At 44.0% G+C, this 16532-nt stretch overlaps 1 protein-coding gene and 1 non-coding gene across 3 annotated transcripts in view; both read left to right on the top strand.

Annotated features, from left to right (window-relative positions):
* The first annotated feature begins 12676 nt into the window (after positions 1-12676).
* HDAC2 (histone deacetylase 2) overlaps positions 12677-16532 on the top strand; it is a 39688-nt gene continuing 35832 nt past the window's right edge. Inside the window, exon 1 of one of the 2 annotated variants that reach the window (XM_066248321.1) lies at positions 12677-12964. In XM_066248321.1, coding sequence (XP_066104418.1) covers positions 12913-12964 — 52 coding nt within the window. In that variant the 5' untranslated portion in view covers positions 12677-12912. Of the gene's footprint in view, positions 12965-14675; positions 14744-16532 lie in introns of those variants that run through there. The other variant, XM_066248320.1, reaches the window with a different exon arrangement.
* On the top strand, positions 15596-15730 carry LOC136316524 (small nucleolar RNA SNORA5). The gene has a single exon (XR_010727754.1). It is a non-coding gene; the product is annotated as a small nucleolar RNA SNORA5 (small nucleolar RNA).

The raw sequence follows: 16532 nt of genomic DNA, 5'->3' as shown, positions 1-16532 counted from the left end.
ACTGGGACATGGAGAACCCAAGTTCAAAACCCGAGGTTGCTGGCTTGAGTGAGGGTTCATCTGGTTTGAGCAAGGCTCACCAGCTTGAGCCCAAGGTTGCTGGCTTATGCAAGGGGTTAGTCAGTCTGCGGTAGCCCCCGGCCAAGGCACATATGAGAAAGCAATCAATGAACAACTAAGGTGCCGCAACGAAGAGTTGAAGCTTCTCATCTCTCTCCCTTCCTGTCTGTCCTATCTGTCTCTGTCTCTCTGTCTCTCTCTGTCTCTCTCTCTCTCTCTCTCTCGGTCACAAAAAAATAAATAAATAAAATAAAGCTAGTAACTGTCCATTGTTCTCAGAAATTTGTTTGAAGTCACCTTAAATCTATGGCAGATGCTACCGCCTAGGATTTTATGAGTTATAAAGATCAATAAGCATTAATTGAGTGTAGAGTTAGACCCTTCCCCCCCCCCCCAAAAAAAATGTCTTCAGTAGAAGAATATTTAGGTGGTGGCCCTCTTATAGGGTTATTTATTATCAATGATTCAATTACCTGCAATGCTTTTCTAGGCCATAGAGCACTTGATTACATACATGGAGCAAATAACCTGTGCAAAGTTGAAGGAAATAGACTCTGTGCATACTTGGGAATGAACTGGGAGCTGAAGCTTTGTTTTGTGCACACAGAATGTGGCTGATGCTAGAGCCTCTCCTTACCTGGCTCCTTGAGGACCCATTGGCAGGAACAGTGACAGCAGTAAAGGAATTGTTTAGTGGATCATTAGACTTCCTCTTAATAGTAGCTATTGCCCTTTTGGACTAGGTACACTCAGTATTCTTAAATGTATCGCAATGGCAATCCTAGGGAAATCAGAGAATAGAGAAAATGAGAGTTCCTTAAAAAGAAATATGTTGCCATTTTATCCCCCATCTTGCAAATTGAAACATACAGTATTCATATTACAAACGTGTAAATGGATATATACATCAAAGTACATAAGTACATAAGAATCTTTATTTTCCTTTTTTTTTTTTTTTTGTATTTTTCTGAAGCTGGAAACGGGGAGGCAGTCAGACAGACTCCCGCATGCGCCCGACCGGGATCCACCCGGCACGCCCACCAGGGGGCAATGCTCTGCCCATCCGGGGCGTTGCTCTGTCGCGACCAGAGCCATTCTAGCGCCTGGGGCAGAGGCCAAGGAGCCATCCCCAGCGCCCGGGCCAACCTTGCTCCAATGGAGCCTTGGCTGCAGGTGAGGAAGAGAGAGACAGAGAGGAAGGAAAGGGGGAGGGGTGGAGAGGCAGATGGGCGCCTCTCCTGTGTGCCCTGGCCGGGAATCGAACCCTGGACTTCCGCACGCCAGGCTGACGCTCTACCACTGAGCCAACCGTCCAGGGCCTATTTTCTTTTTAAGGTATAATTGATGTACAAAATTGCACATATTTAAAGTATGCAATCTGATGAGTTTTGACCTGCATATATCCCTGAGAAGTGATTACAATTACGATGATATACATATCCATCACTTTCAAGTTTCCTCTTGTCCTTTTGTCCTTCTCTCTCTTCTTCCCTTCCCCACTGTACCTTCCATCTCCAGGCAACCACTAATCTGCTTTCTGTTACTAAAAAGCATTTTTTCACTTTCTAGCACTTTTATATACTGGAATTTTACAGCATTTATTTTTTTCTGATTTCTTTCATTCAGCATAATTATTTTGAGGTTCATTTATATTGCTTCACATATCAACAATGCATTACTTTTTGTGCTGAATGGTATTACATTGATGGGTATATGACACTTGTTTATACATTTGCTTGTTAACGGATATTTGAGTCATTTCAAGTAATTAGTTATAAGAAATTAAGATGCTTTGAACATTCATGTCCGAATCTTTGTATGAACATATTTTTTCATTTTTCTTAGATACTTAAGTGTGGAGTGGCTGCATCATGTAATAGATATATGTTTAAATTTTTAAAGAAACTGCCAAATTTTTTTTCGAAGTGGTTGTACCATTTTACACTCCTCCCAGTGGTGTGTAAGAGACTCTTTTGCCCCACATCTTTGCCAGAACTTGGTACGGTCAGTTTTTTTCACTACAGCCATTCTAATATGTATGTAGTCACATCTCATTGTGGTTTCAATGTACTTTTTCTTTTTTTTTTTTTTTTTTTTTTTTTAAACAGAGGCAGAGATAGACAGGGACAGACAGACAGAAATGGAGATGAGAAGCATCAATTATCAGTTTCTCGTTGCGCGTTGCGACTTCTTAGTTGTTCATTGATTGCTTTCTCACATGTGCCTTGACCGCGGGCCTTCAGCAGACCGAGTAACCCCCTGCTGGAGCCAGCGACCTTGGGTCCAAGCTGGTGAGCTCTTTGCTCAAGCCAGATGAGCCCGCGCTCAAGCTGGCGACCTCGGGGTCTCGAACCTGGGTCCTTCTGCATCCCAGTCCGACGCTCTATCCACTGCGCCACCGCCTGGTCAGGCTCAATGTACTTTTTCTTAATGACTAATGTGGCTGAGCATCTTTTTATGTGCTAAATTAACATCTATATATTTTCTTTGAAGTGCTTGTTTAGATCCTTTACCCATTTGTAATATACATATACATATGATATTCTCTAATAAAAATATGATTTTTTGGCTAACTCAGACTCAATTAATATATTCAGGCAGATTACTACATCTTCCAATCCCTCATCTCTACAACTGCTAAATACTCTTTACTAGTAAAAAATTTTAATTTCCAGCCTATTAAAGGAGTAGAACACAGAGATTGGAGTCTGATTCCAAAAGTGTCCACTGACTTAGGTATATATTACAGTATGATAGTTAGATGGCCTTGGGGCTGGAATAGGTCGAGTGTTATTAGATATGTACAGATCCTAGAACCAGAGTATAAAAGTAGTGTCTAAAGGGAACTGAAGACAAGAAGGTTGTAAAGTCCAACAGTGCTTGTAAGTGGCTCTAGGATTAAAGACAGGATGAGGGTCTCTCTTTGCATGTACTCTTTGCCGACATGGCTCAAAGGAATGTGTCACGTCTCATCTGGATGGCTGCGCTGGATGGCAGCAAAAGTTGCACAAAATGATTGTCCCCAACAAACCCACTGGAGATTAAGACGAGAGCACCTCTGAAAATTCCAATCTTAGGAGGGTTCACAGTGGCCTACAATTACTGGACACAAAGTGGGATGGGTGATACTGCTGGGAGAAAGGGGCTATGCCTCAGTATCGTGTTGCTTAGCATGGCAGACATCATCCTTCAAAAGTGGGTGCCAACACTTTTAAACCTGAGTGTTTTTCTGAAATGTGACCTTGACATTTCTTTCATCAACTAGTGGGCTCTATGTCCTCTGGCCTTGAATTGCGGTGCACCTTTGTGATTGCCTCATCAAAGAAAATGCTTTAGAAGTGAAGTTATGTGACTTCTGAGCAAGATCATAAAAATGTCATGTTCTTCAACTTTGCTCTCAAGGTACAGTATATTCATTCTTAGAATTCAGCCACCGCACTGTGAGAAACACTAACCATCAATATGGAGGGTCTCAAAGCGGCTCCCACATATAACTTACTGTTTACAAGGTGAAAAATAAAAACAACAGTGGCAATACCTGGTGGACACTACCTTAACCAAGTTAACCAGTTAATTTAACCAGTAATTGGGAAAAACTTATATCATGTGTTCTCTGATATGATGCACTAAGGAAAATACAACCTCACTTCACTGGTATTTCTACAAAAAATGGAATCTAACAATGAGACACATCATATAAACCTAAAGAAAGTGATATTCTATAAAATAACTGGCCTGTGCTCTTCAAGAATGGCAAGATCAAGAAAGACAAAGTCTGGCCCTGGCCAGCTGGCTCAATGGTAGAGCGAAGCCCTCTTGCTTCTCTCTCTTTCTCCCCCTCCTGCAGCCATGGCTCGACTAGAGTGAGTTGGCTCCAGGCACTGAGGATGACTCCATGACCCCTGCTCAGGCACTAAGAAGAGCTTGGGTGCTAAGCAATGGAGCAATGCCCCAGATGGGCAGAGCATCGCCCCCTATTGGGTTTGCCAGGTGGATTCCAGTTGGGGTGCATGTGAAAGTCTGTCTCTGCCTCCCCTCCTCTTACTGAATAAAAAGGAAGAAAGAAAGGAAGGAAGGAAGGAAGGAAGGAAGGAAGGAAGGAAGGAAGGAAGGAAGGAAGGAAGGAAGGAAAGAAGGAAGGAAGGAAGGAAAGAAGGAAGGAAGACAAAGTCTGAAGAACTGCTCCAGATTAAAGGAGATTAAACAGATATCACAGCTAAATGTTATACATGATCCTGCATCAGCTTTTAAACTGGGGGGAAATAGCTATAAAAATATTATTAAGATAGCCTGACCAGGCGGTGGTGCAGTGGATAGAGTGTCAGACTGGGATTTGGAGGACCCAGGTTCAAGACCCCAAGGTCGCCAGCTTGAGTGCTGACTCATCTGGTTTGAACAAAGCTCACCAGCTTGGACCCATGGTCGCTGGCTCGAGCAAGGGGTTACTCAGTCTGCTGTACCCCATGGTCAAGGCACATATAAGAAAGCAATCAATGAACACCTAAGGTGCCACATGAAAAACTGATGATTGATGCTTCTCATCTCTCTCTGTTCCTGTCTGTCTATCCCTCTGTCTCTATTTAAAAAAAAAAAAAGATTATTAAGATAGCTGTGAAATTTTAATAGCTAATAGTATTTAGAGTACATAATAGTATTCATAAATACCATATATTTTAATTTTGATAATTCTACTCTGGCTATGTAAAGGAATGGCTTAGTTCTTAGGAAATACACACTGTTTTCAACCTTCTAGTAATGGTTCAGAAAAAGAAAGGTGTATGTGAACTATACCTGGAAAATCTTGGAAAGTGGTCTACAGAAGTTTCTCATACTATTCTTGCACTATTCCAAAAGTTTAAAATCGTATCAAAAGGCCCTCTCCAACCCCTTAAAAGAATAGAAGGGCCTAAGTATTCATGGTATACGGCTGGTTTGGCCACAGGCAATACTTGCTCCCAGAAGACTCTCTGAATTCAGCAATGTTCATAGGCTGGTTGTACTTTGAGGAAAAATGGGTGATGCTCAGCGAATGAGAACAAACTACATAGGGATGTCATGGATTTTGGACAGTGATTTTTTTTTTCTGTATAATAGACTAGCAAGGATGTCTGTTTAACAGAGGGTGGGTGGTCAATCTGTGCAAGCTCTTCCTTCTCTGACATCTTGTGGCAATGAAGAGCTATTGCAGACTCCAGTGCCACCTCTATTTGTCAAGATTAACCTTGGATGCGTGTTGTCTCCAAGTGCTTGGGCAATTTTGGAGGAAAGATGTTAAGGTGGAGATATTATGCTTCCTATTAAATATGGCATGTAAGTCTTCAAACTACAAAGGGGAAAGTAAGAGATGTAACAGTTTGTGAATCTTAAGTTTATGAGACGATGCCAATCACACTTCCTTAGCTTTATGTGCCCCTGTATAACAGTTATGTCAAAAACTATGCAAGCGCTTAGGTCAGCTGTAGTCAACCTGGTCCCTACAGCCCACTAGTGCGGTGGTCCCCAACCCCTAGGCCATGGACCAGTACCGGTCCGTGGGCCATTTGGTACCAGTCCGCAGAGAAAGAATAAATAACTTACATTATTTCTGTTTTATTTATATTTAAGTCTGAACAATGTTTTATTTTTAAAAAATGACCAGATTCCCTCTGTTACATCTGTCTTAGACTCACTCTTGACACTTGTCTCAGTCACATGATACATTTATTCATCCCACCCTAAAGGCCGGTCCGTGAAAATATTTTCTGACATTAAACAGGTCCGTGGCCCAAAAAAGGTTGGGGACCACTGCACTAGTGGGTGTTCCAGCTTTCATGGTGGGTGGTAGTGGAGCAACCAAAGTATAAATAAAAAGATAGATTTAACTAAAGTAAATGGTTTTTATAAAGATTTATTTTGCCAAACTTAACAAAAATCCGACATAAAGTACTTGTTAAGTAATTATTATTATAATATATGCTTTAACTTGCTGTAACTCTGCTTTATAACTTTTATAAAGTAAAGTTACTTCCCTACTTAATAAATCACCATTACTGTAGAACTGGTGGGCAGTTAGAAAATTTTACTACTAACAGAGATACAAAAGTGGGCGGTAGGGCCCTGGCCGGTTGGCTCAGTGGTAGAGCGTCAGCCTGGCGTGCAGAGGTCCTGGGTTCAATTCCCGGCCAGGGCACACAGGAGAAGTGCCCATCTGCTTCTCCATCCCTACCCCTCTCCTTCCTCTCTGTCTCTCTCTTCCCCTCCCGCAGCCAAGGCTCCATTGGAGCAGAGATGGCCCGGGCGCTGGGGATGGCTCCTTGGCCTCTGCCCCAGGCACTAGAGTGGCTCTGGTCACAACAGAGCGACACCCCGGAGGGGCAGAGCATCGCCCCCTGGTGGGCAGAGCCTCGCCCCTGTGGGCGTGCCGGGTGGATACCAGTCGGGCGCATGCGGGAGTCTGTCTGACTGTCTCTCCCCGTTTCCAGCTTCAGAAAAATACAAAAAAAAAAAAAAAAAGTGGGCGGTAGGTATAAAAAGGTTGACTACCCCTGGGTTAGAGTGTTGGCCCCAGGTATTGAGGATAGCAACTTCGAGCATCAGCCTCAGGTGCTAAAAATAGCTTGGTTGATTCTAGCATGGGCATTGGCTCCAGATGGAGCTAGCTGGGTGGATCCTGATCCGGGCACATGTGGGGATCTGTCTCACTATCTCCCCTTCTCTCACTTAAAAATAAATAAATAATAAAAAATATTTTTAATGGAAACGGGAAATTTTAAATATTACACAAATGCACAGTTCAAATAGCACTAGAATTTTTCATTGGTTTGTATCACTACCCAGATTATGAGTTACAGACTATGATAAATACTATGTAAAAATAAGTACCATGCTTCTGAGATCAGGATTCAGCTTGAGGCCGTTTTAGTTGTGACAACACCCTAGTGTTAGTCACTATACCTCTCTACCTTCTGTATTACCTTATGAAATTGCTACATAGAATTTAACACCAGGAAATCTAAATTTCTTTAGAGTATAAACAGGCTTACACAATTCTTTTATAACAACTGAAAATTAAACTATCTGTTGCAGTTGGTAGCAGGGTTTAATTTTTAGCATAAGTTGAGACAATCAGTTTCTAAATACAGTCATGCACCATATAACAATGTTTGGGTCAACAATGGATCACATATACTATAGTGTGCCCATAAGATTATAATGAATCTGAAAAACTCCTCTCACCTCGTGACATCATAATGCAATGCATTACTCATGTGTTTGTGGTAATGCTAGTGTAAACAAACCTACTGGGTGCCAGTCGTGTAAAAGTATAGCACATAAATTATGTACAGCCCATATACCTTCATTTGGCAAACGGTCATATGTCCACATTACAGTGGATACATATTCCAGATCTATAGTAACCTCTGTCAGAACAGGAGAGGCTGCTAAGCATGTTATATATAGCTCATTGTCTGTATGCATTGTCCTATTATTGGATTTCCTAAACTGGCTAAACTGAAAATGCTCCTGCATATGGAGCAAAAGCATTTACTGTATTTTGTCATGCTTACAATCTTTAAAGTTAAGGTATTATTAAAGTGTACTCAGCAAACATTTTAAGGTCAATTAAAAAAAAAATTTAAAAGGGGGTAGTCATATCCTGGAACTCATACGGGTCTACCATATCATGCTTCTTACTTTAAAAAAAAAAAAAATTTACATTTCTTTTGAATGCTGATGAACAGGAGACACCAAATCTTCTTTGCCTGCAAACTACTACCTTCTTTATTAGATCCAGCTAATAACACTGTTTTGTCTTTTTCCAAATAGCTCCAGATATATGGAAAAGATTTATATAGGCGGATGGGGATCCTCAAACCCCTCAACAAGATCTGCTGAGCATGGCTTTTAAAATACCTAGAGGCAGAAAAAGCCCAATAGAGATCAGGGGAACTACCAGCTTTTAGGATACACCCTTAAAGGCTCCAATGCCCCAAAGGGGTCTCATAGGATGCCATCTGGGTCCTGCTTCAATAGTGGAAAGGAAGGTCATTGAGCTAAAGCTTGCCAGGCTTACATGCCTCTGCTGTGAGGAAACAGGGACACTGGAAGGTAGGCTTCCCCCTCGCTCCTCTAAGGGAGGGTTCAGTCTCTTCCAGCCCTGCTCCAGCCACCTATGACCTAACCTTGCCCAGAATGCTGGGGTTAGCCACTGAAGGCTGAAGGTGCCCAGGGCCGTCGGCCCCATCTACGACACTGTGGACGAGCCTAGGGTATTTCTTCCAAGAAGCAGGTAAACTGATCTCATTTGCACAAGGGCCACTTAACTATGTTTTGCCTGAATAGTCAGGTTTTTTATTCTTCCCTCAAAGATCTCTGTTGTGGGTGTTGATAGTCCTATTTTCTGCTGCTTTGCTTAATATATAGTGTTTCCTTTATCCCTCATTCCTCAATGCCCCACTCATATTTCAGGCTGGGACCTACTCCTAATTTAGAGCTCTCTTTCCCCTTTTTGCCAACTTCTATTATGAATCTACCTTTGCCACCCAGCTTAGTGTATCTCAAGGTTCTCTTTACCATGCCACAGTCGCAGAGCTCCAGGGAAAAGCAACCTGGTCTCATCTCTCCAGGCAGAGGAGAACAGAAGCTCCATATCCATGCATGTTGCAAATGGCCTTTCCAGTCTACCTGAATCATTACCAGCTAGAAGCAGCAGTCACTGGGACTTGGACATGAGCTGCAAAGTATAGAATGGTGACAACAATTCCAGTGCCATGAGGACTTTTTCTGGATGTGGACTTTTCCTGGACTCCTGCTCCCTGTGACAGCTTCTAACAGACTGAACTGTGGTTGGGTTGCATTTTTCAGGAATTTGGCATGGTGATGGGGCCAACTTGGACTTGGTGAACATGTTAAGGACACTACTCTTTTATGGATCCTTGCTGTATTGGCCAAGAGTTTGCTTAAAGGCTTTTAATCACTGTAAAAAAAAATAGAAGACTGGATAGAGAAGATGGGGCACATATACACCATGGTATACTATTCAGCTAGAAGAAATGATGACATCGGATCACTTACAGCAGAATGGTGGAATCTTGATAACATTATGCGGAGTGAAATAAGTGAATCAGAAAAAAACAAGAACTGCAGGATTCCATACATTGGTGGGACATAAAAATGAGACTAAGAGACATGGACAGGCGTAGGGTGGTTACGGGGGGGGGGGGGGGCGGGGGAGGGGAGGAGAGAGAGGGGGAGGGGGAGGGGAGGGGTACAAAGAAAACTGGATAGAGGGTGACGGAGGACAATCTCTCTTTGGGTGATGGGTATGCAACAGAACTAAATGATCAAGATAACATGTAAATGTTTTCTTTGAATATATGTACCCTGATTTATTGATGTCACCCCATTAAAATAAAAATTTATTTATAAAAAAAATATGTACAGCCCATAATACTTGTTAATGATAACAAATAACTATGTTATTGGTTTGTTATTTACTACAGTATAGTTTTAACCTTTCCTTTATAGTGTACTCTATGAAAAAAAATTGCTATAAAACAGTATGCCACGTTATGCTGGCACCTACTTCATACATCTCATGTTTACCATGTCCCTTGATTGTATCATTTTCTCTTCTGTTTGATTTAATCGTTTTTTGTTTGTTTGTTTTTAACACATTAACATGCTATACAGGCTTGTAGCCTCTGTGTGATAGGCTTTATACCACACGGCCTATGTGTGTAATATACTATATATACACCATCTAGGTTTGTGTACATGTATTCTGTGATGTTCCTATAACCATGAAATAGCCTAATGATATATTTCTCAGAACATATCCCCAATGTTAAGTGGTGCATGACTGTAGTCTCATTTCTAAATAGTCCACTTATGTTTAACAGATCATTTCACTGAATAATCTCAAAGCACTAAACGTTTTCAATAATGGAAAAAATAAGTTCATACAGACAGGGCAGAAACTAAAGAAAAGTAAGAAAAAAGGCAATCCTTAATTATGCATTCTGTGAATGAACCATGCTCTCAACTTGTTTTCATCAATATATTGGCCAGGAAAATTGCTGCTTTAATTTCCTTTTTTCTAATGGTAAAAAGATTTGATAGGGTTTGAAAATAGTAAGTGAAGGTTGGAGCTTGTCAATAGATTTCAATAATTGATTCTACATGTACCTTTGATGATCTAAAGCTCATTATAGATGTTTAGGTACATAATTCTCATAGCCTGCTCTTATCACTGGATTAAACTTCTCTAATGCCGGTTTTGAAGAGTAAAATATAAAAAGTTTCTCAACCAATCAAAATATACGTCCAGGTTCTTCGTATAAGTTCAAAGTTAGGTGCTGTGGATGCAAAAACAAAACAAAACAATTCTAATAAAAATTATTATATAGCAGTAATCATAATAATATATTCACATAGTTTTTTTGTGTGTGAGAGAGAGACAGAGAAAGGGACAGATAGGGACAGACAGACAGGAAGGGAGAGAGATGAGAAGCATCAATCCTTCATTGCAGCACCTTAGTTGTTCATTGATTGCTTTCTCATATGTGCTCTGTCGGAGGTGTGGGGGTTGACTACAGCAGACCAAGTTACCATTTGCTCAAGCCAGAGACCTTGGGTTCAAGCTGATGAGCTGTGCTCAAACCAGATGAGCCCGTGCTCAAGCAAGCAACCTCGAGGTTTCTAACCTGGGTCCTCTGCGTCCCAGTTCAATGCTCTATCCACTGCGCCACCGTCTGGGCAGCCTCATATAGTTCTTTATTGCTTAAAAATGATTCCATATTTATTTTCTTATTGGAGTTACTCAATATACATAGGTGAAATTATTTCCCAAGTAATACTACCCATTTTACACATAAGGCAATTCAGACAAGAAACTTTAAGTGACTTGCTCCCCGTCACAGGCACAAGAGATACAATTATATGCAAGACAGACATGGTCCCCCTCTCCTGAACTCCATTTTAATGAGTTGTAGGCAATTGTAACAGCACAAGTGTTGAGCTAGAGAGGTAAAACCACCAGGTGAGGGGCAAAGAAGACAGACTTGGCAGGAGGGGTAGAATCAGGGAAATATCCTAAAGTCTCATTTCAGACTCCACTATGTTGGCTCTGAGAACATTAGTTTATACTAATCTAACTTATTCCCTCCTCAGAATGTATCAAGTTCATTCTGAACTTGGTTTAGCAAGACTTTAAGTCAATATTATGTAATTAATGCTACCTCTAAGGCAATGTTTCTCACACTGTGGTTCTTGTACCAACTGCATCAGTTTCCTGGGACTGTTAAAAACACAGACATGGGAGGAGTGGGGAGAGGATTATCCTGGATTTACTTTTTATAAATTTCTTGGGAGTCAGGTCCAGGAAAATTGCTGTTTTAAGTATGACCACCTTGGGAATATTGAAGTCAAATAGCAAAATAAAGGGGATATTTTTAAAGGCTCCAAATGGTCTGTGCTTCAATACTAGTTTTTGTTTTGTTTTGCAATTGGGGGTGGGTGGGAAGGAAGAGAGTGTGTATTTGGAGAGAACTGTAAACTATATAGGTGGGATAAGAGTGCTACACTGAAGACTATCAGCTGCCCGCCCACCCACTATCTCCTGGGTGGCTGGCTTAGTGTAGGTGCTTGATAAACGTTGACTTGAACACAGGGACACAAGCATTTATAACTTTCATGAGTTCTGAAAATCATTTCTCTTAGCTTTCTGCTCCAGTCTTCCAGTAGCGGTACAGTGGAGTAGCCAGGGTGTGTGGATTTTGTAGAAAGACTGAATTCGACCCAGACCATCAACAGTTGAGAGACCCGAGTTCCTTAACCTCAATTTATAAAGAAGAAATAGAAATAATACAACTCAGCGTTGTTGAAAGTCTAAAATAAGTTAACAGGCTATCTATTATAACTAGATATCAGTGAAATACATGTTAAATGTAAATGCTTAGGCCCGTGCCTAACACATAAATGCTTTCCGTAAGTGCTCATTCAATCCCGGGCAGTACACTCCACTCCTTACTATGTGTGATGTTATTGTAACAGGACCTCGGGAACCTCGGAGCAAGTACTGGTGGGGAAAAAGAAAGAAAGGTACAGAAAGAAAAAGAAAAAAAATGAGTAACTGTGGTAACCGAGGCGACCCGGCACAGAGAGACCACCGGCAGCAGACTGGAAGGTTCGTGTGTGCGGATAGGCGTGCCAAAGGGTCTCTCCAGGGCATGTTTGCGGCACGTGGTCCACTCCAGAGGGAGCTTCGCGACAGTGGGGGTGGAGGGAGACAGGGGACGACACGGTGGGGGCCTGGGCGGCAGAGACTACGGTTGGGGAGGCGACGACTGCGCAGGCTCGAGATAAGCGCAACCACTGTGCGAAGACCTGAAGGGGAGAATGCTCGCGGGTTCCGGGCTCCTTTTTATCTACTTGGAAAGAAAAGCCTTCCCCCTTTTTTCTAATTTTACGACTATAGTTTCCCCTGGCTTATGCAAGTTGTTCATTATTAGAGAGCCTCTTATCTTAACATTTAAGAGGCCTCTTTTTCTAGCCGTGCCCCTTTCTCCCCCGTGGAGGCCGCAGTGGACGCAACCCCCCTCCCCTAGGCCTCCGGAGGTGGTTTGGCTGTCCCCTCCCCCTCCCCAGTGTCGCGAGTTGGCGCCGCTGCCACCCCCTACTCCGCGCTCTCGGCCCCTCCACCCGGCCGGACCGAGTCTTCCCGACGCCCCCTCCTCTCCTCCCGCGGGCCTGCCATTTCCCGCGAGACGGCCGCCCCTACCGGAGCCCCAGCCCTTTTCACTCCCGCCGAGCCGCGGCGGCAGCAGCAGGAGCAGGAGGAGGAGCCCCGAGGCGGCGGTGGCCGGGGAGCCCATGGCGTACAGTCAGGGAGGCGGCAAGAAGAAAGTGTGCTACTACTACGATGGTGAGGGGCCGGGCCGGCGTGGGCCGGGCGGGCAGGGCAGGCGCCGCGCCCGCGCCGGGCTCCGAGGCCGCCGTGGCGAGTGGGCGCCGGTGCGGAGGGTGGGGAGGAGGAGGGGGCGGCGCTGGCCCGCATCTTAACCCGTTCCGGACCCGACGCCCCGAGTGCGAGCCCCTCCGCCGCTCGCCGCCCCCGGGTGTCCTGCGGCGAGAGCCGGGTGGACGCCCCGCTTCCCCTCCTGCCCCTCTCCCCGGCCGTGCAGTCCGCCGCCTGCGGGACGGCGCCGGCCTACCCGCCTTCACGGTGGCGGCGGCGGCGGCGGCAGCGGGGCCCGCCCTCCCTGGTCTCCCGCCCGCCGTGGGAGCGGAGGTCTGGGGCGCCCTGCCCGACCTCCTGCACCCTCTCCCTCCCCCCGGGTCGAATCGACTACCCCGGCCCAGGCTCCACACAAAGCCCGGCGGCCGCGAGGGCTCCGCCCCTCCGGTCCCCAGACCTCCCCCCGTCCCGGCCGGTTTCCCTCCCGGCCGCTGGCTGGTCCGAGCGCCGTCTCCTGTCCCCGCCTCCAGCCCCACCCCGGAGCCCTCGGCCCGGCTCGGTGCCGCAGTGTGGGTGCTGCGGGTCGGACCCACGTCCGGCCGAGGCACACTCACGCCGCTGTTCTGCGTGGGCTCCATGCCGCCTCCTTTGTTCGCCGGTTCTTTGAGCGCCGCTTTCTCAGCATTCAAATGGAAAGGCATCCCTTCCTCAGTAAAAATTAGTTTTCGGCGTTGAGTCTTCGCGGGAAATAGGACGGTGGAAGGGAAAGGTGGACCTGTTGGCTGTTTGTGTTGTAAATCAGACTCAATGGGTCCTGGCGGGCCAGTCTGGGAGGTGGTTCCCACCCACTTCTTTGTTGCTCTTTGTTCCATCAGGAAATACCACCCTGCTTTGGAGGTTTAGGAGAGCACTGGCATCTTGCTCGTGAAAGCTGTTTCTAGAGGCTGGGAGTCCGGTGTAGGAAAACTTTGAGTAGTGAAGTACTACTAGGTAGTCAGGTAAGCTTGAGCTCGTGGTACATACAGTAGGTTGTGAAAGTCAGACTTTAATTTGAGGGTTTCTTCTAATTTGGAATTTGAGCAGTAGCGTTAAATCTCTGAAACCTGTTTCATGAGCCAGACTAAATTATAGTAAATGAAGTAGTAACGTGTTTTACAGATTTCACAAAGACCTTAATGTGGTAAATAGTTCCTAGTAGGTTACTCTTCAAAGAAGGAATTATAAAATTCAAAGAAGCCAGGCATAAAGACCTGAAAGTCCTATCTGATTTGTTTGAAGCAGTACATTTGGTGCATTAAAAACCAAATTCTTAGAGGGGTGGAAAGACTTGAGAGGCCTGGGTCAGAATAATTCTGACTTTAATTTTAAAATGAGCATATTGTTATATCTTCATTTAGCAAGGATGAATATCTAAATCCCTGTTTACGTAGAATAACCACCTGTGTCATTTGTGGGAAAATCTGAAATCTTGAAGAAGAAAAATCTTAACTTGTCTGATATTTGTTTGGTAGCTAGTACTAAATAGTAAAGCCTGTTTTAACATTTTTTGGGAGTACCACATATGTGTAATGCAGATTGATTTGAAATCATGCCATTGTGGAGGAATGGAGATGGGATTACGTTTTAATTTTAACGTCAATTATTAAGGTTTCTTTTTAAATTTGTTCTTTAAGAATCTATACCTATTTTGGGTCACTGGCAAAACCCTGGCCTTGCATTGGATCACATTGGAAAGTAAATTACCATGTAAGTTAATTTTTGAAGCTATTTCTAAGATTCAGAAATTTGGTTCCTGTCGGAGTTTGGGTAAAACGAGAGAGGTTTAAGAAGTTTGAGGGAGCCTGACCTGTGGTGGCGCAGTGGATGGAGCATTGACCTGGAAATGCTGAGGTAGCCGGTTCGAAACCCTGGGCCTGCCTGGTCAAGGCATATATGGGAGTTGATGCTTCCAGCTCCTCCTTACCTTCTCTCTCTCTCTCTCTCTCTCTCTCTCTCTCTCTCTCTCTCTTCCTTCTCTCTCCTCTCTAAAATGAATAAATAAAATTAAAAAAAAAAGAAAAAAGAAGTTTGAGGGAACTGGTGCTGAGGCTCTTCCTGCTTTTGTTAGTTAATGTTGACAGTGATAGGCTGTGAAGAAGTCAGCTGCTTGTAACCTCCTGTGTCCAGACTTGAACTGCAGTACCAGGAGATACACTTAAGCAGCAGCTATTGGTTCCTGGACCCATTTATGATGAGCTTTTGTTGAGGAAATGGACCAAGCACTGGTCCCAAAGGTAGGGTGCAGGCTTGATAGGTAGAATGGAAGAGTGGAACTTAAAATATAGATAATTTGTCTGTTGATTGTGACTTATTCTATACTTTATTATAGACCACTCAACTGCTTTATCTGGTGGCCAACAATAGCTGTATAATTGAATGTTTGGAAATTTCTTGTTAGGTTGTCTTTGGTCTATGGTTGGTTCTTCCTTGGCTCGTTTTTACATTGGAATTTGTAGTTTCTTTGGTGTATTCCTTGGGGTTTTTTTTGGGGGGTAATAAAATATTTTGCAGAGATAATTAAATTGGATACGTACCGTGCTAATTATTAACATGATAGTATGCTAAGCTTTGCACAATTAATTTAAAAACTTACATTTTGGGGCTGGCCCAGATGGCTGCTACAGCAAGCTCCACCGCTCATGGGCTCTGGGTTCCTGCCCTGGGACCTGGGGATAAGTTTAGCTGTGGACATGGAAAAAAGAAAAAAAAAACAACTTACATTTTTATCACCAAAAACCTATTTTGTCAGCTTACATATAAAAGTAGCAATAGTGGTGGGGGTTTTTTCTTGGGTATTTTTGTTTGTTTTTTGTTTTGTTTTTTGTATTTTTCCGAAGCTGGAAATGGGGAGGCAGTCAGACTGACTCCCGCATGCGCCCGACTGGGATCCACCTGGTATGCCCACCAGGGGGCGATGCTCTTCCCATCTTGGGGCATCGCTCTGTTGCATCCAGAGCCATTCTAGCTCCTGAGGCAGAGGCCACAGAGCCATCCTCAGCACCCGGGCAAATTTTGCTCCAGTGGGAGGGGAAGAGAGAGACAGAGAGGAAGGAGAGGGGGAGGGGTGGAGAAGTAGATGGGCGCTTCTCCTGTGTGCCCTGGCCGGAATTGAACCCGGGACTCCTGCACGCCAGGCCGATGCTCTACCACTGAGCCAACCCCAGTGCCGTGTTTTTTTTTGTTGTTGTTGTTTTTTTAATTGTGAAGAAAGAGGAGGCAAGGAAAGCAGCTTCTGCTCTGAAGAATTCTATGAAGAGAAGATATACAACATGGATTAGATTGGAAAATGGTAGTGTCAGTAGTAATAGGGCATGAATAATCTGCTAATGTTAAGTTACCTGGTTTTAACTTGTTGGTAAAGAAAATGGAAGAAAGATAAAAAGGAGGGGAGTCGCAAATTCTATAACCATAGGAATTCCTACCTTTGGGCTTACTGGGACCACTAGGCACACTCTTGCTGACACAGAGAATGTCTAGCAAGTGAAAGGGACTCCTG

The sequence above is a fragment of the Saccopteryx bilineata genome, chromosome 12, assembly GCF_036850765.1.
Source record: "Saccopteryx bilineata isolate mSacBil1 chromosome 12, mSacBil1_pri_phased_curated, whole genome shotgun sequence".
NCBI lineage: Eukaryota > Metazoa > Chordata > Mammalia > Chiroptera > Emballonuridae > Saccopteryx > Saccopteryx bilineata.
The sequence above is the reverse complement of the archived record's forward strand: the minus strand, read 5'-3'. Positions and strand labels throughout refer to the sequence as shown.